We start from the raw sequence: 27,437 nt of genomic DNA, 5'->3' as shown, positions 1-27,437 counted from the left end.
CTCTCAGGCCAGGACTTGAACTGCTCTGTGCCTCAGTTTCCTCGTCTATGAAATGGGATAATAGCTGCACCATTCTGACAGATCAGTTGTGAGGATCGATTGGACTAGTACACTAGTACACGTGCAAATTGTGCTCCTAACCACCCCTCCCACCCCCCGTCCCACCTGGAACGGTGTCTGGGCAGGAAGTTAGCAGTACCTGCACCTTTGCTGTTATTACTGTTCTTGCTATGGTTATTTTTATAACCCCACCGCAACCTTGACACTGTTGTGCTCATAGTGAATCCTTTGCCACTCTTGATTCCCAGTGCGCTCGGATGCCTCTGGGCCTTTGTGCTCAAGCTCCTCCCTCACCCTTGCCCATCCTCTGCTCATGTTCCGTGCTGGGCGTCCTTCTAAGATTCCTGCCTGGCCACCACCCCCCACCCCTCTGCTTCCCATCCTGCCTCAGCCAGAATCCACAGCCCCTTCCTCCGACCTCCTTGGTCACATGACTTACTTATTCCCCTGACCTGGCTCTTTCCTTTCATTCTGCCCGTTATCCAGTTACTAGAGTGTCCCTTTCCTGGGCTGATCCACAAACTTCTCCAGATCTGACTTCTTGGGGCTGCCAGTGTGTGGCAGATTCCTAATGGGGCTGGAAGTGATGAGCACAGCCAGACATGTGGGTGGAAGCCCAGGTTCTGGAGGGCACAGATGCCCAGGTGTGTGCTGCTTCACTGAAAGGTGATTACTCACTCACAGACACTTTGACAAGCTGTGATCTTTAGGGACCTTCTCCACCTCGCACTGGGGACAGAGAGCCCAGATGAAAGTGAGGACTCCAGCTGCACCTGCCTCCAGGCACGCAGTTCCCAGATCCCTGAATCCCTAAGACTTCCCGGATCCTGGGCAAACAGGCGCACGTTTACCTTTTTGCGTGTGGTATCCCTGAAAACTCACAGGGACACGAGGCAGGCATCAGGAGGAGCCCTGATACAGTGGGAAAATGGGGCCTTCTGAGTCAGACACATGGGAGTCAGAATGCCAGCTGGCTGGTGCCCAAGCTGTGAGACCTTGGGCCAGTCACTTCCCCTCTCTGGGCCCCATCTTCCTCACCGTAAAACGGAGATCACAGTCGTGACCATCTGTTGGGTTATCGGGAAGATGATAGATAATAAGGTTTTCTGGGGCTGGAGGCATAGAGATGCTTGGTAATTCACAGCGATAGGGATTATGTTGTTCACCTATTTCACAGATGAGGAAACAGGCTCAGAGAAGTTCAGGCACTGTCTCCTGAGCTGACCCTCTTCCTACTGATGTCCAGGCAAGTCTGCAGATAGAAGTACTCTCCAGCAAGGTCCCCGGCGTCCTTGGGACCCAAACCATTTTTCTGTAGGGAAAGACTGTTCACTCCCTCACTCTGAATCTGGAGTCCCCCCTCCAACTCTCCCCCAGAAGACAGTGAACGCTGATGAGCCGCCCCTTCTTCCTCTTCCATTAACTTAATATGTTAAGTGTTCTTGAATAGCTCTTGAGTTTGAAACCGTGGCTCCTCTCCCTGCTTGGTGAGTAGGTGAGGGAGGAACCTCTTCTGGTCCGGGGCTGGGTTTGTCTGAGACAGAGACAGGGGCAGGTTGAAGTGTCAGTAAACTAGAGCCCAGGTTGGTACAGCCCCAGAACAAAGTGTGCTAATTGTGTGCCTGACCCCCTCCCCCTCCTTGGATGAACCATAAAAAAAGGTGTAGGCCTTCTTATCTGGGGACATTACCTCCCACAAATGGTTATTGCTCGCTTTGTTCCTGGTCAGGCCTTTTCACTATTTGGCCATTGGCCATTGCAAAACCACCGCAACAAAGAAATGGAAGGTAATGCAATCAAAAAAGCCCTGCCCTAAGCTGCAACCGGGAGCAGGGGAAGGGGGAAATTAGCCAAACACCTTGTGAGCAGAATATATGGAACAACCTGGCTCTTTTGTAAGCCAAAAAAATACATGGGAACAACCTGACCTTTTTGTAAGAGTGGCTTCCCACGTAGAAAACTCATTTCCATGCCTTTGGGGCAGGAGTGCAAGTGCTTAGCTGGGTTCAACCATCATCGTGTAAGGCTTTGGAGATCAGTTTTATTTAGTCTTACTGAAACATTCGGAAAGGAAAAAGCATCCTGGGGCCCAGGAGAAGACTATGGAGTGGTAAGTAGGCAGAGGTCAAAGAGCCTGCTGTCTATCTGTATTTTGGGGGTCAGGTAAATGGAAAGTCTGGAATCATACCGCCTTCAGGTATAGCTGGATCCAGGTACTCCAGCGTATCAGGATATGTCTCAGATGGGCTTTCTTCATTTGTGGCTTCATTCTCAGGCATGCTCTCCCCAGTAACACCTCTGGGCATACATCCTCTTGGCTGCAAAAGACCCATTTCTCTAGTAATTCTTGCAGATCCTCGGATTGACTCCTCTTCACCCACCTGGGGTCTTGTGCCTGTGCATGAACGTCTGTACCCTCGTATTAACCAGCCCTCCGTCACTGGTTCTGTGCATGGGATCAGCCCCATCCTGGTCACAAGGACTGATCCCAGAAGATGAGAGAATGTATGCTTGGCAGGCAGTTTGACAGATATTCATACTAGTGGCGGGGCAGAAATAAAAGGGAGAGGGAGGATTTCTACCCTGGAGGGAAAAGTGGAGGCAGGCACCGTCATTCATTGAGCATTTACTCTGATCCATTATGGTATTGAGGCCTTTATGTGTACTTAGTTGCTGTTTGCCTTTTACGGATAAGAAAATGAGGCTTAGAGAAGCTAAGCGACTTACCTAAGCTATTACCAAAGCTAATAGGGAAAAATTCAGACTCAGGTCCATCTTCCTGCAAAACCCATTCTTTTACCACTCCCTGATACCTGAGGACACTTACCAATGAATAAAGTGAGTTGGAAGAATAAAATTTGAATGCTTGGGGGTGTGCCAGGCTCTGTGTTAAGGGTGGGAATACAAAAGAGAGAAATTGTAAAAGCAAGGCAGATTCCCTCAGCCCATAAGCTCTCCACAGTCAAGTGAGTCAAGTGTGGGAGACGAAGGGGCAAATAGCAGTTCCTACGGAGAATGATGAAGGGTAGGTAGAGGGGAATGTGAGACATAAGAGGTGTTTAATCTAATCTGGGTGTTCATGGAAGGTTTCCTGGACAAGGTAGTGCTTGAGCTGAGGTGATAACAAGCCAAGATAAAGTAGGGGAGAGGGTATATAGGTCCATGTTAGATAGGACTCTTGATTGACAAAGAAACCCAGCTCTCATGGAATTAAGCAAAGTAATACGTTTATTGGCTCATAACTAAAAAGTTGAGGGGTAGGGATGGCTTCAGGCATGGCTGGATCCAGGAGCTCAACTAATATCAGGGAGCCACAGCTCCATCTTTTGGTTTCATCTTCTTAGATTGGCTTCTTAGGCTCCACAGGTGGTAACTGGAGATGTCCCTGTACCTTCAACCCCACACCCTACCTGCTTAGCCTCCCCAGAAGTTCCTGCAGAAGTCTCTAGCTGACTTCATTGACCTAGAATGAGTTATGTATCCCCCTAAGTTAACACTGTGGCCTGGGAACAGAAAATGGCAATTTTCCAGGCCTAGGGCACATGTCCATGCCTAGAGTCTGAGGTAGACAGAGAAAATGGTTAGGAAAATCAGGGGTGTGTGGCATCCATTGGGTTGATAGATGTTCCATTTGTCTGGAGCACAGGAGGGTGATCACAAGACCCCCCACAAGCCCATGTGGAGAAACACATTCTGAAGTGCCTGGGTGGCTCAATTGGTAAGAGTCCCACTCTTTGGGACTCTTACCAATTGGTTCTGGTCATGATCTCAGGGTTGTGAGATCTAGTCTTGCCTCTGGCTCTGTGCTGGGCATGGAGCCTGCTTAAGATTCTCTCTCTCCCCCTCTCCCTTTGCCCCTCCCTACCTTCTTTCTCTCCCTCTCCTAAAAAAAAAAAAAAAAAAACCTGTATCTTAAGGATAGTGGGGAGCCTGTGTACTGTTGGAGAGTTGCAGAGAGGAGGCTGGGGGACTAGGTGGGAGGGGGAGATATTCACACCATTCCTGTAAGATGCCTTCTCTTTGCACTTTTGATTTGCATTTCCCTGATGGTCAGTGATACTGAGCCATCTTTCCATGTGCTTGTCAGCCATTTGTAGATCCTCTTTGGAGGAACGTCCGTTAAAGTCCTTTGCCCATTTTTGCATCAGGTGGTTTGGGGTTTGTTATTAAGTTTTAGAAGTTCCTTATATATTCTGGTTATTAATTAATCCCTCGTAAGATACGGGCTTTGCAAATATTTTCTCCTGTTTTTGTCGATTGTCTTTTTACTGTGTGGATAGTGCCTTTTGAGGCACAAAATATTTTCATTTTCATGACATTCGTTTGTCTGTTTCTTTTTTCTTTTGTTACCTGTGCCTTTGGTGACAGAGCCAAGAAATGGTTGCATGGCTGCACCTTGAAGGTGAAGTTGGCAGGATTTGCTGCTGGTTTGGTTTGGGGAGGGAAAGAGAAGGGATAGTCTGGCTGCCTTCAAGCCTTCTGGCCTGAGCAGAGTATACTGCCACCAAGTAGGGGTAGAATGTATTTGGTGGGGGGGGTGGCCAGGAGATCAGCTTTGGATACGCTAAGTTTGAGCTGCCAGCTCAGCGCCCAGTTGGAGTTGACGAGATGGTTGTTGCCTGCCGAAGTCTGATGTTGCAGAGGGAGTTTTGGGCTGGAGGTGCTAATCCAGTAGGAAGCTCCTGCTACCTGTGCCAGCATCATCAGTTTTGGTCCCGTGTCAGGAAGGAAAAAGCCTGAAACCATTCTCCTGTGGGGGACACAGAGAGAGAGGAAGACAAGCAGACATCACCTCCTTGGCCTCTCATGAAAACCAGCCCAGCCTGGCTACTCCTTTACTGCGAGTTCTTTGGGGGCAGAGGTGTGTGCCAGGAACTGAGCTCTGGGTGGCGCGACTGGAGGCCTGCTCTCTGTTGACCTTTCTGTTCCCAGCGCCCGGCACCAAGCCTGGGCCTGGGAGAGCGCCTGCTGGCCGGTGTTGATGAAGGGAATGAATGGAGGCTTGTGTGTTCCTCTGTAGCTGATGGGAAGGTACGTGCGTGGGAGGCCCCAGCCGGCACCACTATTCCTCAGCGTTGGACCAAGTGTGGCTCTGGAAGACTATTTTTGTTGAAGTCTGTCATATGTGCAGAAAGGTGCATAACTCCTAAGAGGACAGCTCGATGAATTTTCAAAAGGCATGAGGGTACCAGATCAAGAAAAAAGGCACATGCCTTGTACTGGCTCCAAAAAGATGCCTGGTACCCGCTCCAGTAAGGCCTCCCCAGAGGGTAGCCATGATCTTTACATCTCTATTAGAAGTTAATTTTGCCTGTCTTTGTACTTTATAGACATATAAAGTACCTTATGTACATAAAAACGCAGATGCTCTCTTTTGTATTTTTTTTGGCTCAGCATAAATTTGTGAGATTCATCCAGATCCTTCTGTGAAGTTCTGGCTTGTTCTTTTGCCTGGCTGTTCCGTATATAAAACTTATTAGTGTTTACATATTTATTCTCTTGTTAATGGGCATTTGGCTAGTTTCTAGTTGGGGGCTGGGCCTCATCGGTAGGTATTCTTTGGTGAACAGTTAGATGCATTTCTTTTTTTTTTTTTTTTTTTTTTAAGATTTATTTGTTTATTTGAGAGCGAGAAAGAGCACACAACAGGAGGGGCAGTGGGAGAGAGAGGGAGAATTGTAAGCAGTGATGAGCTCTGAGCCTGATGGAGGGCTGGATCTCACAGCTGTGAGATCATGATCTGAGCTGAGATCAAGAGTCGGATGCTTAACCGACGGAGCCACCCAGGTGCCCTAGTTCTGATGGATGTGTACTTAACAGTAGAATTGCTCAGTCATAGAAAAGGTGCACATTCTGCTTTTGGCTCTGTTATGCCATTTTCCCAAAGGAAATTGCCAGGTTCCCCTGTCCCCTGAGCATGAAGGTTGTGGTTGCATCATGTCCTTGGTAACACCTTGTGTTATCTTTTATATTTTTCCAAGCTATTCGCATGTATGGTGGTCTTATAGTAGACTTTTAATTTGCATTTATTTCCCTGGTGATCATGATCTGAGCTGAGATCAAGAGTCGAATGCTTAACCAACAGAGCCACCCAGGTGCCCCAGTTCGGTGCATTTCTGATGGATGTGTACTTAGCAGTAGAATTGCTCAGTCATAGCACATGCCTGAGTGCTTTCTGTGTGCCAAGCCCTGGTTCTCAACCAGACGTGATTGCGCCCCCTGGGATCACTGGCGATGCCTGGAGATATTTTTGGTAGTTGCTACTGGGTTGGGGGGTGGGTGCTGCTGTTATCTAATGAGTAGCACTCACTCATAACAGTAAGTGCTCTTTCATATGCTTATTGACATTCAGATGATCTTTTGTATGAAGTGTCTCTCTTCAAATTTGCCCATTTTTCTCTTGAGTCGCCTATTCTTATAGATTTCAAAGAGCTCTTTATATATTCTGGTTACAAATACCTCATGTTATTTGTATATTGCAGATATCTTCTTCCATTTGTAAATTCTTGCAGTCAGTAAGAGGAAGAACTGGGTTTTTCAAGCCTCCAAATCATTGATTTGAAGGCAACGTAAGCCCTTCACCTGTGTAAGCCTTAGTTTCCCTCACTAAACCCTGCAGAGTGTTTATATTTAGCTCAGAGCTTGCTTCATAAATGGAGCTCTGGCTGTTATTGGCACCTTTGCTGGGATGAAAGAACCCTGAACTAAAATAGGTAAAACTCACCCTGTGGGGGCTTTTTCAACCCAAGTCATTTGTGTTTCTCAGGTCAGTTCTATAAATATCTATTAAGCACCTACCTTATGCCATTCTACAGGTTATTCATTGAAAGTACAGCACTGAACAAGACCCAGTGCCTACCCTTGGAGGATGTTGCTCCAGGGGCGAGTGCCCGGGGGCTGCGGGAGTCCCCGGGGAAGCACTGACTGGGCTAGAGCATCATGGAAGGCTTCCTGGAGGAGGCAGGTGTCAGGGGGTTGAGCATTGTTAAGTACACCTCTTGTGATCAGGCACATGCTTGAGTGTCTTCTGTGTGCCAGACCCTAGTTCTCAACCAGGCATGATTGTGCCCCCTGGGATCACTGGTGATGCCTGGAGATATTTTTGGTTGTTGCTTCTTGGCAGGGGAGGGGGGCACTACTGTTATCTAATGAGTAGAGGCGAGGGATGCTGCCCTAATGTCTGTGGCCCTGAGGTTGGGAAGCCTTAAACCAGACAGTTGTAATACCCTGCGGCGTTACAGTAAGGACAGTGGTGGCGATAAGCAGAAGGACTGGGAATGTCACCCCAGCCAGAGGATGTCAGAGATGCCATCGCAGGAGGGGGAACCTGAAGCTGAATTTTGAAGGGTTGGGTAGGAACTAGCAGGAAGCTGGAAGTGCTGAGGAAGGGCACTGGTGAATCATGGAGATGTAAGGATGGGACCTCGCGTGCTTGGGGGTTTCACTCCCGAGGGCAGGCTTAGAAATGGGACAGGAGCAGACTGTGGGGACTGTGGATGGCAGTCAAGGACTTAATCGGTCTGTGTGTCCTGTCTGTCCTCCCCCCTCCCCGCCCTCCCCCTGGAGCTGTAACCCACAGGCGGTTGCTGAACCCTTAGAGTGTGGCCAACATAGCCAAGGAACTGAATTTTTTATTTCAATTGAACTTAAATTTAGATCTCAAAACAGACACTTCATTCCGTTCTTGGGAAACTTTTAAGCATGTGTGGAACTATTTCGGGATGCAAATGTACTTTTTCAACTGTAAATTTTATGAACTCTAAATACAGATCGGATATGCCTACTGAAAAGTGGAATGTACACCCCGGATTTCAGAGACCTAGTACTAAGGGGGGCATGTCTCAATAATCTTAATTTTTATATTGATTTTAAACGATACTTATAGTTGATGTTGACTTTATTTAAATTTTCACATTGGTTAATGGTAATATTTTGGGTAGGTTGGGTGAAACGAAATCTAGAATCAGATTTCATTTCACCATTTTCTTTTTCATGTGTGTTTTTTTTTTTTTTTCCTTGAATGTGGCTTCTGGAAAATTGAATTCCACGTGTGGCTTACCCTGGACGTCATCTGGACATCACTGTTATGGACCCTGGGAAAGGGCTGGAATATCAGGCTGAGTCTGAGAGCTCATGGAAGGGTTTAGGAAGAGAAGCGACGTGGTCAGCTTTCCATGGTAGTTATACCCTCTGGCCACCATGGTGAGAGAAGATTCCAGAAGATGGGATGTGTCCATCTATGGGGAGACTGCATAGCCTGAAAGTCTTGGCCTGTGGCCACAGAAAGGAGCCCTGATGCCCCAGACAGATAGTGCACAGGCAGGTGACCAGGCTGGGCCCAGAGGAGAGGAGCCTTCGGGGAGGGGCAGGCACATCCAGGACTGACTGGTTCTTCAAAGAGGCCTCATAGCTGAGAGACTGCAGGAGTAATGTTGGCCACCACAAGTCAGCCTTCTGCTGGTCTCCACTCCAGACACCTGCCAGCCCCAACCTGGTCCTCCCCTGCCACCCTGACTGAAGCCCACACCCCTCTCAGGTTTGATACGCCACTTCCTGCTTCCCTGCCCTGCGCTCCACTGTTTAGCCTGCTCTGTGACCTTGAGCAAGTGACTCTCCCTCTCTGGGGGCTGCCCGCTCTGCATGGTCTCACCCTTGTCGCACCTAGGGCATAGGAGAGATCTATGATGCCCATGGATGATTGGTCTTTCAGGGTTGGGTCTTTTGAGGGGTGACCATGTGGAGCTCTGGGTGGGGGGGGCATGACACCCTCCTGTTCACTGGGTATCTCCCATCTCTGGATTATGTTCTGGCTGCACTGCTTCGGAAACTGAGGCTCAGAGAGGTGAAGGGGCTTGCCTAAGTCCACATAGCTCAGCAGGGGCAGGATTCAGATGGGGAATGCAGACCTTCTCAGGGCCAGGCCACCACTCCCAGGACCATGTCTCAGTGTTGGATCAAGGGACAGGAGCTGGGCTCCAGGTCTTCATCTGTCTGGTGGGGCGAATGGCAGTGTTGACTGCAGCTGGCAGCTGCGAGGCGGGAGTAGTTGAGGGAAGCAGCACAGTGCCTGCTCGAGATGGGAGACAGGCCTTCAGATAGCACTACTATTTGTTGGCCGATCCCTACCTTCCATTCTTCCCAGTAGCTCTGCAGTGAGTGGTATGAGCCCACTTTCGGGGGAGGAACATGGGGCCGAGATGTGTGCCTAGTCAGTCAAAGCTGGGGCCCCAACCATCCCTTCCCCACCTGGGCCCTGTTCTCACCCCAGTACCCCAACATGACCTCCTGTGCTCCATGAGGGCAGGTTTGCCCTGTCTCCCAGCCTGGTCCTCTGTCCCAGGTGACTGGACATGAGTGGGCACAGGGCGGCTCCCCAGGGGCGCTCACGAATGCCCAGCCCACGGAGCCTGTTCCCTCCCTCAGGAACTTTCCCTCCCTTGCTAGGTGAGCTGTAACCTTTCCGCCTTCCCACTTTGAGCCATGTGCCGACAGCCAGAGTGGGCGGGCAGGAAGCTGGCAGGGAACATGCCCGGGACGTGGCCAAATTCTAAAAAGGCAGAGCTGGGAGAGGCCTTACAGGTCACCGGACCTGGGTTCTGGTTGTCTGGACACGTTGATCAGCCTCATAGCTGAAAAGGGGAAGATCCATCTGCCTCATCAAAACAGCAGCGTCTGGCAAATGAAATTGGTACAGACAGTGGGCAGGGGTGGTGGACCTTAAAGACCACTGGCCAGAGGGTCTTTTGGGGGTACTCTGGCAGTTTCTGCTGTGATCTGAGGATGCCTGGCCAGGCAGCTGACCCCCTTTATACATAGCTCCCTAGATCTGTGCTGCTCAAGTTCTAAGGTGCATGGGAATCCCTGCGGCCTGTTGAAATGCAATTTGATGTGGAACCTCCAGGAGGGACTGGCAGGTTTCCAGGAAGCCCTAGGGGGCCTCTCAACGTGGGCTCAAGGAGGCCTTTTCCTGTGTGGTAGGGCGGGTTGCAGCAAAGAAGAAAGCCTAAATGTCCAGCAGGGAGGGTTTGGGCCTGCATGATGGGCCATCCCTGCTGGGGGAGGAAGGGGATGCTCTGGAGCAATTAAAAGGAGGGAGGACGATCCAGTCCGATTCATATGGGTCTTGTGTGAGGATGAGCCCACTCTGAGTGCAGGGGCTTTCCCTGTGTCATTAGCCAAAGTGACCCATGCTAGACTGTCTGGCTGGGCTATGGGGCACACAGCAGGTGCTCAAGCAGTGTTTCCTGGATGGTCGAACCAGTGTGCTGGTGTGGAAATACCTCTGTGACCCAGCAAGTTTCAGAAGCTTGTGTTGGCCACGCTGACATTTGGGGGTCCGATGATTGTCTGTGGGGTGGGGTGGGGGGCTGACCTGGACATCGTAGGATGCTTGGCGGCATCCCTCACCTCTGCTTGTGAGACGAGCCTTATTACTTGTGACAACGAAAACTGTCTCCAGACATTGCCAATTGGGACAATTTTCCCTCAAGGAAAATCGGTCTGTGGTGGGATATGACCGCGTGTGGATGGAAGGAGGGGAGGATGGGTGTTTGGGAGGGTGGGAGAGAGGCCCTGTGTGGTGTCCATTCAGATGTGGGTTCCACTGGGACCCCCCGGAAAGAAGGGCGGTCAGCCTCCCCAAACCCGTCAGTAGTGGTTGGAGACTTGGCTCCAAAGAGACTTAAGCGTTCTCTGTTTTTGTTTTTGTTTTTTAATATGGAGATGATACCTGTGACTTGACTACTTAAGTAAATTTTAGAACTAGGAAGGGTACAGGACTTCTAGATTGTGAGGGTTTGGTTAAAGTATGTGCCTGCAGCACCCAGCACGGTGCCTGGCAGGCCATGGGAGTGCAGCCGAAGGAAACCACTGTTGCTTTATTGCTGTATTTTGTTGCACACGTTCCCTACCACCGGCAGCCCTTAAGCACATGGAAACATTAAGACCCCATTTGCATGTGGGCAAATTATCTCTGAGAGAGGGGGGACTGTCCTAAGGTCACACGGGAAAGTAGAAGGGCATCAGTCTTTGTGGCCCTGAAGTAGGTGCCATTTCTTCCCTGTCGCCCCGGGGACCCTGCCAGGTGTTCGGACCTCCTGGTCATCCCACCTGTGGACTGAGGCCATCTGGGTTGCTTCACGTCCCCCAGCTTGGGGCTCGATTGATGTTCACCAGCCCAGCTGGCGCCCAGGAAGCTGGCAGAACTGGAAGTGATGGGGGCGTGGCTTGTGCTGTTTTTGCCCCGCAGCACCAGTGGGACAGCCTAGGATGTGGAGCCTGTGACAGAGGACCCTGGCCAAGAAGGCTCCTGGAGATGGCCACTGGCTTCCAGCCTTGTGCAGCTTCAGAGTCACATTGCACCTCTCTCGCTCAAATACTTGCCATGGCTCCCAAGTACCCAAGTCTGAATTTCTTTCCTGTTCCTGCTGGGTTATAATTCCATGCCCTTCAAAGGATTTTCCATGACATCACTAAATTGCAAATACTAATTATAGTGATAACTATAATAATAGGACCCAGAGCACCAACTGTTTTCAGGAAAGGTACAAAGTGCTTTCCATGTATTATTTTATTTAATCCAGACAGAAACTATCTGGCGCTGCTGCAAGTCTGATTCTCATCTTACATATGAGGAGACTGATGTCCACAGTAGTTGAGTGTCTTGCCCAAGGTCACGTAGCTTCTGGCTCTGCTGGGATCCTCAGACTGACTCTAGAGCCAGACTTTTAATCAGGAGGCCAACCTACCCTAGTCTTGTTAGGAGAATGAGCCAGAACGATGCCCTCAGAGAGGAGGCTGGGTGTCTAGAGAGCTGGGCCCAGGCCTGGCCTGCTCCATGACCTTGACCAGACTGTGCTCTCTGGGCTTCCCCTGGGCTTTCTTAAAAACTGGCTCTGTATTCCAGGGCTGAAGGTGTCCAAGTTATGCAGCAAGCAAGCCTAGAAATCACCCCGATTTCATTTTTCCCCTCTTTTCTCCTGTATCACACCATTGAAACATATCCCTTGTAGGAGAGCTAGAAAATTAGGGGGAAGAAAAGGAGAAATACATGAAGTTCCAGTTAACATTTTAGGGTGTATCTTTCTAGAGTATTTTTCCAACATAAATATTTACCAGCATGGGATCAGTCAGCCTTTCTGTCACCTAACTTACCTTGGATGTCTTGAAGGGTAATGAATTTTCTTTTAAGATTTTATTTATTTGAGAGAGAGAGATTGAGAAGGGGGGGAGGGGCAGAGGGCGAGAGAGAAGCAGACTCTGTGCTGAGCTTGGAGCCCAGTGCGGGACTTGATCCCACAACCCTGAAACCACAACCTGAGCAGAAATCAGGTCAAACCCTCAGCCAGCTGAGCCACTCGGGCACCAACAGCATAGTGAATTTTTATAGGGTTGCATCCAGGTCTGTTGTGTATACCATGGAAAGGTTAATGAGAATATCTAATTACAGGTGATGATAATTTAATAGCTGGCGTTTACTGGAATCCTCCTCCTGCCGGGTCCTGCCCTGAGCACTTGCCTCAACAGTCATCCCAGCAACCCTCCGAGATAGGCCACTCAGCTCATTCTACAGATGACACAGGCCATTGCTGTGAACTGGCCCCAGGTCTCATGGCCTATTCCTTGGCAGAATCAAACTTGGACTGGGTCCCCCTGGGCCGTCCACCTCTGCCCTTAACCACTGTTGGGCCACCCCGCCCCTCGCCTCATCTCCCGTGTTCTCTTTGAGGCGGACACATGAGCTGGGTGCTGGCCGGGGACGGAAGGAAGGAAGACCAATTAGGAGAAGCCACGGTAGTGTACATGGCCCCGTCTGCAGCCCTGGGGAGTATTCTGCTTGGAACAGTGCCTCTGCCTGGTGTGGAGAGCCACTCGGCTGCCATGGGAATTTGCCAGAGCTCTGTGGGGTGTAATCCAGACAGGCTGGACCGGACAGATTTCCCAAAACTTGAGTGTGTAGGTGGCTGGAGCATCCATGGCTTCTAGTCCTCAAAGAGTTATCAGGATACCCGGTACCTGGCCGTCTGCTTTGGTCACCCTAAGCAGGGGGGCCCTCGCATGAGCCTGAAATGCCGTTTCCATCTTAAGTTTCAGAGGGGTGAAAAGCCTTGTCCCAGGTTGCCTTCAGGGCTCATGTCATTGACAGCCGGGAGCGTGGGGGTATCCTGGGCCACGTGTACTGTACTGGGGGCTCAGCATGAGTCAGGGCGTGGATAACACTTTGGAGGTATTATCTTATTCCCTCTACGCTGCCGAAGGAGGTGGGCACTGCCTGTTTTCATTCTACAGATAAGGAAACCACCTCTCTTGTCCTCTTTAACCCTGGGCACCTGGGTGGCTCAGTCAGTTAAGCGTCTGCCTTCAGCTCAGCTCATGATCTCAGGGTCCTGGGAACAAGCCCCACATCGGGCTCCCTGCTCGGTAGGGAGTCTGCTTCTCTCTCTGCCTGCTGCTACCCGTGCTTATGCTCTCTCACTCTCGTCCTATCTCAAATAAAGTGTTAAAAAAAATAAAATGCTAACCCTGAGTTCCTTGTCAAGTGAAATCTTCCATGGGGCACCCTGTGAGGGGTTGCCTCAAAGAAGGTTCTAGCCATTGAAGCTGGGTATGGGGCAGGGAAAGGAACCTCAGAGTTCGGCCACCCACTGGAAGTCAGTGGCAGGGAAACTGAGTCCCGGAGAGGGAAGAAGCATGTCCTGGTGGCACGGTGCCTGAGCAGAGCATGTAAGATTAAAAGCCCCTTCCCCTAGTCCTGGGTCACGGAATGTTACTCTCTGCTCTGCCTTCCGGGTTGGTGGACCACAAAGGCCACAGCCTGTGTGTCTCAACTTTACATGCGGGATGTGTGGTTTGGAGAAAGACGGGCCTGCCCTCTGCTCGCTCTTCGGTGAAGTCGCCATCTCTTTGAATCCTCACAGCAGCCTTGCTCCTAAGGATGGTTGGACCCATTTTACAGATGAGGAAGCTGAGGCACAGAGGCTGGCTGAGTGGCCGCCTGGGGCTCTGTGCCCCGCTGACGACTGAGACACACAACTCGTTCTCCTTCCCTGCAGGGTTGTGTTCAGTGTCTGGGGCCAAGGTTGCCCCAACTCCAGTCCCTGGTGTCCTCCACTTGCTTTGAACTTGAGTTCATAGCCAAGGTCATGTGCTGGCGTGTGTTGCCAGCATGGGTGGAGGTCATGTTTCTTCCTACTAGTCATATTGTCTCCTCCTTTTATTTTTTATGTGAAACCAAAAGACCCAAGCCACGCTCTAGGTTCTGCCCTCAGGATTTCCCCTCTTGCTCTTATGTTGGTCAGTGTCGTGAGGCAATGTGTGGGAACTGGAGACCCTGCCCCTCCCCAGGCAGGAGTACAGGTTCTCTGGCTCCTGGAGGCTTAGTCTTTGGATGGCCTCTGAGGGGCCTGGGAGTTTGGAGGAAGATTTCCCTGACTCCGATTTAACAATTCTTCCTGGTCTGTGTAGGTCACAGATCCAGACAGCAGGGCCTTGGTGACCAACAGAAACCATGTATATCTTTTTTTTTTTTTTAAGGTTTTATTTATTTATTTGACAGAGAGAGACACAGTGAGAGAGGGAGCACAAGCAGGGGGAGTGGGAGAGGGAGAGCCCCATTGTGGGGCTCAATCCCAGGATCCTGACCTGAGCCCAAGGCAGACGCTTAGTGACTGAGCTACCCAGGTGCCCCAGAAACCACATATATCTTTACATTGCTTGCCAGTGGCTACAGATTTCTCTTCTTAATCATAGCATGCACCTTACATTTGCTGTGGGGCCTGCCCCTAGATTGTGTTTATTGTTTTATTAAATGTGTATGTAGGTCACTTTATCAGAGCATTTTTTTGGTAATGCTGTCCTTAGCCAGATTCCACTATAATTGGTGTTCTTTTGATCCTTTGTATTTTATTCTACTTCAAAACACTCTAGGGGTGCCTAGATGGCTCCGTCCATTAAGTGGCCAACTCCCGATTTTGGCTCAGGTTATGATATCAGGGTCGTGGGATCAAACCCCGTGCCATACTCCACGCTGGGCATGGAGTCTGCTTGAGATTCTCTCCCCTGCTCCCCCCTCCCCCAGCTGCTTATGCATACTCGCTCGCTCTCAAAAAAAAAGAAAAGAAAAAAAATACAGCACTCTTTGCAGAAGGGGCCCATCAGTGTCACCAGACAGTTAAAGGGCTCGGTGGCACAAAGGTGTCAAAGACCAGCTAGACATGGGTCTGTGCCCTGATGCTGCCCTGCACCATTGTGTGGGGACCTGGCTGGGCAGTGGGCAACTCGACCACCAGCTCCAGTGCCCTAAGCAGCATTTCCTCTAGCAATGGGGTGGGAGGTGAAAGGCAGATCCCTGGGCTTCATCACCTGATTTCCAAATCAAATGTTTGGGTGTGGGACCCAGGGGTCTGCAGCATGGGGGTTTGAGAACCAAAGGAAAGGGGAGGACTCACAGTGGTACAATCACAGAGCCTTTTGTGAGCACTGGCAGGTTATTTGTTTAACCCTCATAGCTCCGTTAGTATCCCCATTTCACAGATGAGGAAGCAGGCACGGAGAAGTTAGGGAATACGTCCCCCCACCCTTTACCCTGACGGGGACCGCATTGCTGGTCATCTGCAGAACCAGGACTCCTACTCCAGTGCTCATTTCCCACCCCTGGCAGCTTCTTGGCAGAGGAATGGAGACAGGGTCCCCTGTGGGTTTGAATGGGTTCCTGTACATGCGTGTATGTGTATGTGTACTTGTGTGTGTGTGTCCTGTTGCATTGTTTACCAAGCAGGGGCCCCCATGTTCCCAAGCAGGAAGCCTTGAGTGGGCCATGCTGGGAGTGGGGGGGTTGCGGTGCACAGGGTGGGGGCTGAGCTGGTGGCTACCTTGAGCGGCCACGTGACAAATGGCTTCCCCATCTGTGCACTGGGTGGGGTAGGCTTTCAGGGAAGTGATTAAGAAGAGCTTGGGTTCTGGCCTCTGTCAGACCTGGGTCCCAGCTCAGGCTGTTAATCATCTGTGTGACCTTGAGCTCGACACCTTGCCTCTCTGAGCCTTACCTTCTCTGTCAGAGGCTAATCATAGTATCTGCCCCCAGGGCGGTGGTGAAAAACAGAATGCCCAGAGCAGCACTGGGCACACAGGAATTTCTCTCCCCGAGGCTTTACTTGGCAACAGAACCAGATGCCAGATGATTCTGTGTGCGTGCTTGTGCTGCTACTGCTTTTTTCTTTTTTTTAAAATGAACTATTTGTTTTCCCGAGTTGTACATTTTTCTCTCACCCACTGGAGGCTGGCCACCTGAGGTCTCCCGCTGGCCCTTCTGGGATGGAGCCCAGAAACGAAATACACAGCAACTCCCACTGGGGCGAATTGCATCTGCATTTCCTGGGGTTGCCTGAGCCTGAGCCCCCGACACCAGGTGGGGGCGTGTGCTGCCCTGATTGCAGCACACCAGACCAGGGGGTCGGCCAACGGAGGCCTGCGGGACAAACCGAGCTCGCTGCTCGATTTTGTAAATTGGAACTCGGCCACCCTCCTTCCTTTCGTGTACAGCGGCTTTTGTGAATGGAGAGGTGGCCTCACAGACCGTGTGACCCACGTGGCCAAGATCCTTGGCTCGCTGGCCCTTTACAGAGGAGACTTGCTGATCCAGCCTCCCCAGGCCACTCCTGTCTTCCGGCCGCAGTTCCTCCCGTTGTTATTCCCATTTGTCCGGTGGGAACACTGGGGCTCAGAGAGCCAGTCCAGAGTCACATGAGTGACACCACAGTGACCTCAGCCTCCTCTGAGTCGGGGAGCTGGGATGTGAGCCCTGGGCCTCATCACTCCCATTCCCAACTTGTGCCTAATAGGGGGCCGAACTGGGCCTCTTAGGGGGATACTGGACTGCATGTGGGGGACTCTGTTTAGGTCATTTTCGGTAAAAAGTGTAAAGATCAAAAAAGTTCTAGAGTCAAAAGTTCTAGAGTCCTGGGATCAAGCCCCACTTTGGGCTCCCTGCCATCTCCCTCTCCCTCTACCTGCCCCTATGCCCTGCTTGTGTGCCTGCATTCTCTTTCTCTCTCTCAAATACCTAAAATCTTTAAAAAAATAAGTAAGTGCTCAGTAAGTAAGAGCTCATACTTGAATGTAGAGAGCCAGCCCACCTTCTCTTCTTCCCTTTTTAAGCACTGAGAATGCTTTTATGCTCCAGAATTAACCTTTGACCTCTTTTTCTGGCTGGTGTCCCTCCAGAGTGGGGCACAGGTCTCTGATCCCCAGGGGCCTGGCCCCAGAGAGCACTGGTCTCCTGTCTCCCCAGGGGGTCGGGGTGTTGACATCTGTGGGGGTGGGGGCGTAGCCACGGCAATGGAATGTTTGGGAGCTGATGCCCACAGAGAGAGATTGCAGGGCTGATGGCTGAGCCTGCCCACAGGGGCCCTGGGCCATGCTCCAAGGCCACTCTGTAAGTGCAGCCACCTGCCTGCTTCCCTGGCATCCTGTGGTCCAGCCCCCCTCCCCAGTGTGGGGTGGAGGGAAGGCGGGGGGGGGGGGGGGGGAGAGCGGTGGATACACCTCTCAGCCTGAAGGAACCATGCTGAGTTTGAAAATTCACAGGAGCCTGAACCTGGGATTGGATTGGCGTGGTCTCAGTGTTAATGTCACCTCCTTCTGTGACACGTTATGGCCCGTCTCCCTGCCCCACTGTGGGCATTTCCTTCTGAGCATTTGTCACAGGCCTCATTATCCCTCACGCATTATCCCCAGCAGGGTGTTAGCTCCACGAGGGCTGGGCCCTCTGTCTGCTACCCTCTATGTGTCCTAGCGTCCCGGTCAGTGCCTCGCACACAGTAGGTATAAACGTCCGTGGAATGAATGAACGTGGGCCTAAGGGGGTCGTGAACAGCCCTCTCCCCGTTCTTCCCTTCCAGTGGTCATGAGCCAGTGCAGAGAGAGAGAGAGCAGAATCCCTGCTGGCCTCCCCTGCTTGCCCCCATTTTATGAGTCACGTGACGTGACGCCCAGGACAGCATCTTGGGGACACAGCCAGCTTTGGAAACTGACTCTTCTCTCTGCTGGATGTGTGGCTTCTGCAAACCACTTCAGCTCTCCACCTTTCAGTCTCCTCACCCATCACATGGCCATAAAGGGCCTCACCTTAAGAGGTTCTGGCCAGCATGAAACAGGAAAGGGAAAGGGCAAAGGGGAAACAGCACTTGCTGTTTGTGGAGCGCTGGTCTAACATGTTCTAACTTAGTTCCACCTCCCAGCACCCCTAGAAGGCGAGTTCCTCTTTGGCACTGACCACACTGCAAATGCCCTCTCAGGTATTGCTCTTCTCCCCATTTTACAGATGCAGAAACTGAGGTTCAGAGAGGCTTCGTGACTTGCCTAAGGTCACACAGCCAGTAGCTGGTGGAACCTGGATCAGAGCCAGCCCAAGCAGCCTGCCCGCCCCCTCCCCCCAACCTTGTGTGGCATAGATTTCTAAATGTACTAGTTCTATTACTTTATTCTAGAGAAAGACAAGATGCCAACACTCTGAAAGTATGTCTTGAGGAGAAACATGTTATCGCCAAACACCACTCCTGGTGGTGTTTCGAATTGTTGGTATTTCCTTCTTGTCTTTCTTTCTTTTTGTGGTTTGTGTTTGCTCTTTGGTTCGGCTGATGTGGCAGTTTTGCTCTTGGGCATAATTATATGTATCCTGTCCCCACAAGGGCCTGCGTCACTTGTAAACTGGAGAACCAGGAAGGGTTCCATGCATCTCATTTGTCTTCCAAGTCAGTGCCCTCTGGTAGAACTTCCTGTCCTTGATGGGAATGTTCTAGAGCGGGAGCCCCAGACCTGTTCTAAAAATGTCCAGATACTAAGTAGTTCAGGTTTTGCAGAGTGGGTATGGTTTTTGTTGCTGCTTCTCTTCTTTTCCCGGGTCCCCTTCTCTTCCCGTCCTCCCCCTCCTCCTCCCCTTAGAAAAAAGTAAGACTTTTAAAAATTTTATTTATTTATTTATTTGAGAGAAAGAGAGAGAAAAAGCAAGCAGGGAGCAGGGAGGAGAGGAGCAGAGGGAGAGGGAGAAGAAGACACACACCCCCACCCCCCTGACTGAACAGGGAGCCTGATGCAGGGCTTGATCCCAGGACTCTGTGATCATGACCTGAGCTAAAAGCCATTCTTAGGGTGACGGTTGGATTTGGCACTAGGACCACTGTTTGCTCACCTCACCCCAGACCTGCCCTATCCAGCAGGGTGCCTGCCCGGGCCCCCACAGGGCTACCAGGCTCTTGAAATGTGGGGGCACTCAAGGAGCTGAATTTAAATGTAAATGCCTGACCAGTGGTTGGGAGGCTGTGGCAGCACCCCACCCTCCCCACCACCCAGCCTGTGGCTGGCAGGCTTCCCAGAGCACAAGCACCGCACAGAGTACTGTGGCATTTCAAGGACCAGCCGGGGGCATCTGGGCCCCAGCCATCTCGCTCTTGGCCGGAAGAGCTTCAAGTGCCCTGGCCCTAATTGTTTATATTTGTTCCAAGAGGCAGGCTTCGGCTGTGGGCCACCTGGGCCCCAGGAGCTCAGGGGGTGCTGGTTGTTGTGGTTACACCTGGACATCCCCCTTCTCCATTTGTGAGAACTCAGCAGCCCGCTTTTTCGAGGACAGGCCCAAAGGACCGATGCGAGGAGTGAGTGAAGAGGGAGCGAGGACAGAAGTGCAGCAAGGGCCTTACACCTGGCACATAACCAGCACCACACAAATACTTTGGAGATTCTGGGTACTCACTATGAAAAGGTCGTTGAGAGCTTTCAACAAACAACACATTTTATGAGACAGGAAAACTGAGGCCCAGAGGACCGATGATTTATGTATTCAGGGAGTCGTCCAGCTGCAGAGCTGTGTTCTGAAACCCCCACGTCCTGCGAAGGGACCAAGAGCCCCAGACTCCACGTGTGAGGCTGTGATGTGATTTCCCTTGTGGGCCTCAGTCATCCCCTCTGTAATGTGGGGGAAGGGGAGAACCAGGCTAGAACTCCTCCCCACTGTGAAGGGTAAGGACACAGCAGTGGGATGTACACCAGGAGCCCACTTGGTTCCACCTTCACCCTAGCTTCCTGCCAGAACCCATTGTACTCGTGGCCCGGTTCCTTTAGTGCAATGGTTAAGAGCTGGATGCCTGGAGGCACCTCGGTGGCTTAGTCAATTAAGCGCCTGCCTTCAGCTCAGTTAATGATCCCGGGGTCCTAGATGGAGCCCCGTGTCTGGCTCCCTGCTCAGTAGGGGAGCATGCTTCTCCCTCTTCTTTGCCCCTCTCCTTGCTCATGCTCTCTCTCTCTCTCTCTCTCTCAAATAAATAATTAAACTCTTTTAAAAAATGAAAAAAGAGCTGGGCATCTGAGTCTCACAGATATAGCTGGGCATCTCCTGGTTCCAGCAGTCCCTGGGTCAGTTGCTCTTCCTCTTTTTCTCTTCTTTAAAACTGGGATCCTCATTCTCTCCTCGTAGGGGGACTAAATGATACAAGGCACTCACATAGTAGGCATTTGGTCACTACTGGGTGGCAGCCGCAGGAGAATGTCCCACTGCCAGGGTGCCATATTTATCCTAGGCTAGATTTGTGGTACCCTTTTGGAATTGGGCAGTGTACAACCTGTTCAACCATACCCAGCAGCTCCAGATGGTGGTTAGTGGTATAGTGGTGGTAGTGGTTGCTTATCCTTATCCTTGCTTATCCCAAGGTCCTTGGGCTGAGAGGAAGGAAGAACCCTGGCTGGCAGAGGCCCAGGGGCTCCCTAAGGTGGCCGTGCCTTAGCTCACATTCTCAGCTTACACCTCTCTGCCTAAGCAACATGCCATTTCATTCCCTGTAGGACCAGGCAAGTTCAGACCCCAGCTGATCTTGGGCTCAGATGGCCTCCCCTGGCACTCCAGCTCGTCCCCCAGAAAACTTCCCTCCAGAATCATCGCCAGATACCCACTGGGGATCCTGACCCCCTCCTCTGCCCCTCTGATGGGACCCAGCCCCTCTCCAACACCCACCCGTAATGCAGCCTCTCTTTCACCTCCACAGGGGTCAGCCAGTGGACAGTCTTGCCGAGCGGCCACAAGGGCTGGGACCCAGTGATGAGAGTGCCCAGGGAAGGTAAGTGCATCCAGAAGGCTCCTGCAGATTCTGGGTACCTCCAGACACTGCCCTAGAAAGAGCTGCTCCAATCCCCCGGGCTCTGTTCCTGGGCAGCCACATTCCCCCAGCTGGCATCGTCCTCTCTGGTAGAAATACAGTGCTGGAACAAGCTGGGTCCCGACAGCATGCAGGGGGCAGGCCTCGGCAGCTCTTGGTCTCTTAGAGAGAGACCTGGTGGTAGAAGAAGGCTGAGTCCCACAGGGGACTGTGGAGCAGATTCCAGGCATGGCCAGAATCCAAACCCTCTGTGTCCCATCTGCCCAGGGCCTTGGTATGCTGGCTGAGCCCCAGATTTCCCTAAACCTCATAATAGCCCTCTGAGAGAGGGTTATTATGCTCCCCCTTCCTTTTTGAGCGGGGAACAGAGGCTCAGAGGGGTGAAGCCCCTTGTGTAAGTTACCAGCTGGCAAGTGGCAGAGGGAGGATTTGAACCCAGGGCCGTCAGATGCCACGGCTGTGGCTCTCACCCACCATGCTCACTGCCAGGACGCTGGGACACCTCGCTGGACAGCGTCCAGTGGGGACCGGTCTGGCCTCTCCAGAGTTGGGGTCCCTGGCTGTGGATGGCCAGGAAGCTGCCTTTGGCTCTGTGGGTCACTGGCTATATCTCTCTACAAGGTCACCCTACTTTTTCTTCTCAAGGGATCCCCCAGTTCTTTTCTGTTTTCTGCTCAGGGCTGACCTGTCTGCTTTGAGCTGTTTTCTTCTGATGGCAAAGACGGGCCTGTGGGTGTGTCCTGTCTGAGGACGGGCGAACAGCTCGGCCTCAGCCTGGTGGCTCCAGGCCTGCCACTCCAGCCATGTGACCCTGAGCCAGTGGCTTCTTTCTGAGCTGCTGAGGGTGGGGCTTCCCTACCCCCATGGGTGGTAGAGACGGTCCCTTTACATGAGGCATGATAATAAAAGTTTTAGTTGAGCAAGTGCTTCATAAATGTAAAAACACAAAAATCGGGCGCCTTGTTTTAAAGTGTTAATAATCTTGGGTGCCTGGATGGCTCAGTGGGTTTAGCCACTGAGTCTTGATCTCAACTCAGATCTTGATCTCAGGGTCCGGAGTTCAAGCCCCGCCTTGGGCTCCACACACTGGGTGTGGAGCCTACCCCCCCCCCAAAAAAAGGGAATAAAGTGCTGTAACCAAATGAATGATCAGCATTAAGCAAATTTGGTGTGTCAGTAACATTTTCCTTTTCTTGCCTGTCCTTTCTTCCAGGCCTTTCTCCCTGATGTTTGGGATCCAAATCACTTCCAACCCCAAACATAAGCTAGAGAGTACACACACACACACACACACACACACACACACACACGACCATGCACACTACCTATCCTTTCTGGAAACAGTCTTCCCAAATTACCCCTTTTCTTCCTGTCTCTGTACCGCCCCTCCCATCGCTTCTATTCCCCCAAAGCTCCATTCGCTCGCTCCCCACCAAGTGCCAGGTGGAAAGGGTGGTGGCTCTAATTCAAACTAAAATGTGATTGTCCCCCAGAAGCACCGACATGAAATAATAAACAGAATTCTAGTCTCGAGTCTCATGAGCACGTGAACAAGTTGATAGGTCCTTGGAGGGGTTTCCAAGAAGCTTTATGTCTTGTCCAGCCTGCCTTTGCCCTGAAAATAGCTCTGGAGTCAAATTTCCTCATCCCAGACCCTGACTTCAGGGCACCAGGGAATCCCTACCATTGTTGGCAGCTTAGGACAGATACAGTTTTCTGGGGAGAGGGTCCCCAGCCATTTCTCAATGCTCCCAGAAGCCAGGGAGCCCAGACTGAGATGAATCTGTGCTGTGTCAGTTGCTTCTAGAACCCTCCCAGCAGGATTTGAGGTCAGTGCACCCCACCCCTCTTTGCAGCCAGGAAGCTGTGGGTTACGTGGGGGAAGTGACTCTCCCAAAGCCACATGGCCAGGAAATGCTGAGGCCTCTCAGCTGTTCGCACCCCAGGCCTGAGATTGTGCGTCAGATGTTGATTTCCCACTTGCTGCGGCCCCGGGGGGGCCCGGGCAGCCCAGACCCTTGGGTGTGGACCAGTCCAGCTGCATAACGGGTCCTTCAGTGGTTTCGGCTGAACCTCGTGTCCTTTGAGAAACACCAGCTTGGGCTCCCTTCCCACAGACCCAGCCCCACTCACCAGGCTGTGTGCAGCTCCCCAGCCCTGCCCCCACCTTCCCACCCCCCCAGCCCCCGCCTTTGCATTGGCTGTTCCCTTTGCCAGGAACAAGCCCCTCTCTCTTCCCCACCTGGCTCTTTGAAAACCAGCCCTCCCCCTGCAGGAAGCCTTCCCTCACCTACTCAGGTAGAATCCGTCACCCCCTCCCTGCATCCCTGAGTCTCCCCAGGACCAGGATCCCAGCAGGAGCCCGGTCCCTGACCTCCCTCCCTCCACTCTCACCCCTGCAGGCCCTCTCCCCAGGGTCTTCCCTGAGAGTTCAGTGCAGCTCCTTCCCCTGTCCCCTGAGAACCTGTGTGGCTTCTGTGCCTTCCCCCTCAGTTTTTCCCTCTCCCTCCCATCTGCCTCCTGAGGTTCTTGAACACCCCACACCCTCTTCCATCTGAGGCTCTTTGTATTCTCTGTCCCCTTTGCCGGAGCACTCCTCCCATGCATCTTCACATGGCCCACTCCTTCTCACCCAGGACTCAGCTTGAATGCCACCTCCTCCGGGAGGCCTTCCTTGACCTCCCTTCTCCTTGCCTTACTTGATCCCTCTCACCGTATAAGCCTGGTTTTTACCCTGTGGCTCTAGCTTGTGTCCTGCTGCTTCCCCCACTAGGAGGTGAGCTGCTGGAGTTCAGATGGCCTGCTGTCTTATCTACTTTCCTGTCCCCAGCACTGAAGCGGTGCCTGGCACCTTTTTATACTTAGTACCCATTTATCGAATGAATTACCCATTTACTATTTTACTCTGAGTGAATGGGTAGTGATTCCAGCAGAGGCCCAGAACAGGACAGGATATTCCAAGCCGTCTCCTGGATAGCACTATGGTCCCTTGGAGCAGGCCGGCCTGGGCTAGCATCTTGGACCCCAGCTCAAGTGCTCCCCAGTTAGGCACCCCTTTCCTCCTCTTTCCCTTTCTTTCTTTTCTTTCTTTCCTTCCTTTTTTTCTTTCCTTTCCCTTTCTTTCCTTCCTTCCTCCTTCCCTCCCTCCTTCCTCCTTCCATCCCTCCTTCTTTCGTTCTTTTCTTGATTATTTATTTGACAGAGAGAACACAAGCAGAGGGAGCAAGAGGGAGAGGGAGAAGCAGGCTCCCCACTGAGCAAGGAGCCTGATGTGGTACTTGATCACGGGACCCTGGGATCATGACCTGAGCCAAAGGCAGATGCCTAACTGACTGAGCCTCCCAGGAGCCCCTTTCCTCCTCTTTCTAAGGTCCTCATGTCCTAGCGCTTCTGGCTTCGCCCTGCTCCTTCAACCAAGGCACATCCCCCAAATCCTTCCTGAGCCCCTGCGAGGTGCCAGACTCTGGAGAGACAGCCAGGAACAGAACACGCAAAAACCGTGCCCTTGCCGAGTGGATATGTGGCTGAATTGGGACGTCCCAGAGCAAACATTCTGAGAGTCGATCTGAGAGTACTTAACTCCCCTCCACCAGTCCGGCAAAGCCTGCCATCGAGATAGGTTGGTTAGGGCCGGCGGCTCACAGGTGTCCCTCTCTCTCTCCCCCCAGATGCGAGCGCCGCCGTCCCCCCGCTGACCAGTCGCTGAAGCAGGCCTGCCACCCCAGGCCCAGCATGCGCCTGTCGGTACGGAGGGCGCTGCTGGCGGCTGGCTGCGCCCTGGCCCTAGTGCTGGCAGTCCAGGTGGGGCAGCAGGTGCTGGAGTGCCGCGCGGTGCTGGGGGGTCCACGCGGTCCCCGGCGCGCCATGCGGCCGGAGCAGGAGGACCTGGTGATGGTAGGCGCCGACCACGCGGAGTACCGCTATGGCAAGGCCATGCCGCTCATCTTCGTGGGGGGCGTGCCCCGCAGCGGTACGACGCTGATGCGCGCCATGCTGGATGCCCACCCCGAGGTGCGCTGCGGTGAGGAGACACGTATCATCCCGCGTGTGCTCGCCATGCGCCAGGCCTGGTCCAAGTCCGGCCGCGAGAAGCTGCGGCTAGACGAGGCAGGCGTGACGGACGAGGTGCTAGACGCCGCCATGCAGGCCTTCATCCTGGAGGTGATTGCCAAGCACGGTGAGCCGGCGCGCGTGCTGTGCAACAAGGACCCCTTCACGCTCAAATCCTCTGTGTACCTGTCTCGCCTGTTCCCCAACTCCAAGTTCCTGCTGATGGTGCGGGATGGTCGGGCGTCCGTGCACTCCATGATTACCCGCAAGGTCACCATTGCCGGCTTCGACCTCAGCAGCTACCGTGACTGCCTCACTAAGTGGAACAAGGCCATTGAGGTGATGTACGCCCAGTGCATGGAGGTGGGCAAGGACAAGTGCCTGCCCGTGTACTATGAGCAGCTGGTGTTGCACCCCAGGCGCTCCCTCAAGATCATCCTGGACTTCCTGGGCATCGCCTGGAGCGACGCTGTCCTGCACCACGAGGACCTCATTGGCAAGCCCGGGGGTGTGTCCCTGTCCAAGTGAGTGGAGCCCTCACCCTCCACCTAGCCCCCTGGCCCCAAGTCAGAGACAGCAGGTGGGAAGAATAGCGCTGTCTCTCTGAGCTGTGGGGCCTTGGGCAAGTCGCTGTGCCTCTCTGAGCCTCAGCCTCCTCTCTGGGCATGGAAGAGGTCTGGGAAGGAAGTGGTTAAGAGCAGAGCCTTGAATTGTACCTCCCTCCTCGTAGTTCTGTGGCCCTGACCAAGCCACTGTGCCTCTCTGAGCCTCAGCTAAATATCCACAAAAGTGGGACCATCTGCTCTTCCCTTTTCTGAGAATCAGCAGGCTTTGAATGTGCTTTGTAGTGAGCCATCGTGGGCAAAGGTTAACTTAAAAACACTAATCCAGAACCGGGTTGTCTGGGTTCCCTGCCCTGTGACCTTGAGCAAGTGTCTCAGCCTCTCTGTTGTGCCCCATTTTCTTATCTGTAACGTGTATATATACATGTATATATATGGTGTATATATATATATATATATATATATATATATAGTATGTATATAGTATAGTCTATCAACCTTCTAGCTACCTGTGAGCATCAAATAGGTTAATACATGTTAGGTGCTATTATTCCTATCATAGTTGTTGTTATCACGTTAGCACTGACATGACTTTTATTGGCACATACATCGTTCTCATCCTTGTTACCATGGAGGGAGTGCCAAGGTGTGGTAAGCATTCAGTTAAGCCCCCAACGCATATTTTCTTTAATCACCAAGGCAGCCTGAGGACATAAGAACTCCTATCCCCATTTTACAGGTGAAGAAACTGAGTCTCAGAGAGAAGTTACCTAAGGCCACATGGCTGGCAAAGTGTGGTGCCAGGATTTGAACCGAGGTCTGTTGGGGATTCCAGAGCCTGTGCTCTCAAGCTGTCTGCATCCTGGACCTCTCCTCTTTCCCTCCTCTATCTCTTGCTCTCTGCCTTCTTCCTTTGGTGAGCCGTCCTTCTCCTGAGACCCAGAGCGTGTGGGCAATGCAGGATCAGAGTGCGCCGTCTTTCTGTCTCCATCACAATCAGGCCCAGGCATCCCCGAGATGCTAGAGCTGGGATTTTGTAAATTATCATGTCAAAAAGAATCAGAGGACCGAAGGAAGATATCTTTGTTGTAGGAAATAGGGATGATTTCCCTGGGAAAGGAAAAACAGTCTACAGTCCCACCATGCACAGATTGATGTGGTATGTGTTGGTCCTTTGTTGGGGACTGTTGAGAACACGAGTCCTAGTGAACCCCAGCATGTCTCCCTATAACCATTTTTCACTTTGTGTTTGGGACCACTTGCCCATGGCCCCCGACCTGCTACCGTGACATCATTTTGGACAGCTGTGTAATATTCCACTTGGCAGAGCACAGCGTTTTAGTCAACATCTCCTGTTCGTGGACACATGGGTCCTTTCCAGCTTTCTTTACTCCTATCAAGTATTGCTCCCATTTGTGTTCTGGGATGTATGTGTCTGTGTTATTTCTGCCTCACACAGTCCTGGAGATCTGGGGCCCTGGAAAGGCCATGCGTATATCTGAGGTCTTTGACAAAGTGAACCGAGTTGAGATTTCCATCCGAGTCTGCAGACTGCAAACCTATTACTCTTCCCACCCATCCCCACCCTTCATCCTCCCTGCTCTCCTCCCTCCTGGTCCTGGCC

At 52.1% G+C, this 27,437-nt stretch overlaps 1 protein-coding gene across 7 annotated transcripts in view; it reads left to right on the top strand.

Moving 5' to 3' along the window:
* Positions 1-27,437, top strand: part of TPST2 (tyrosylprotein sulfotransferase 2) — a 50,925-nt gene that overhangs the window by 13,819 nt on the left and 9,669 nt on the right. For 4 of the 7 annotated variants that reach the window (XM_045081494.1, XM_013063524.2, XM_013063525.2 and 1 more), the window contains 2 exons: positions 21,090-21,161; positions 24,869-25,774. In XM_045081494.1, the coding sequence (XP_044937429.1) occupies positions 24,933-25,774 (842 nt within the window). In that variant the 5' untranslated portion in view covers positions 21,090-21,161; positions 24,869-24,932. Of the gene's footprint in view, positions 1-8,571; positions 8,597-17,408; positions 17,492-21,089; positions 21,162-24,868; positions 25,775-27,437 lie in introns of those variants that run through there. The other 3 variants (XR_006607170.1, XM_045081493.1, XM_004766543.3) reach the window with 2 other exon arrangements.

Source organism: Mustela putorius, unplaced genomic scaffold, assembly GCF_011764305.1.
Source record: "Mustela putorius furo isolate JIRA1106 unplaced genomic scaffold, ASM1176430v1.1 tig00000578_pilon_pilon_pilon, whole genome shotgun sequence".
NCBI classification, from domain to species: domain Eukaryota; kingdom Metazoa; phylum Chordata; class Mammalia; order Carnivora; family Mustelidae; genus Mustela; species Mustela putorius.
This window is presented reverse-complemented; position numbering and strand designations above follow the sequence as displayed.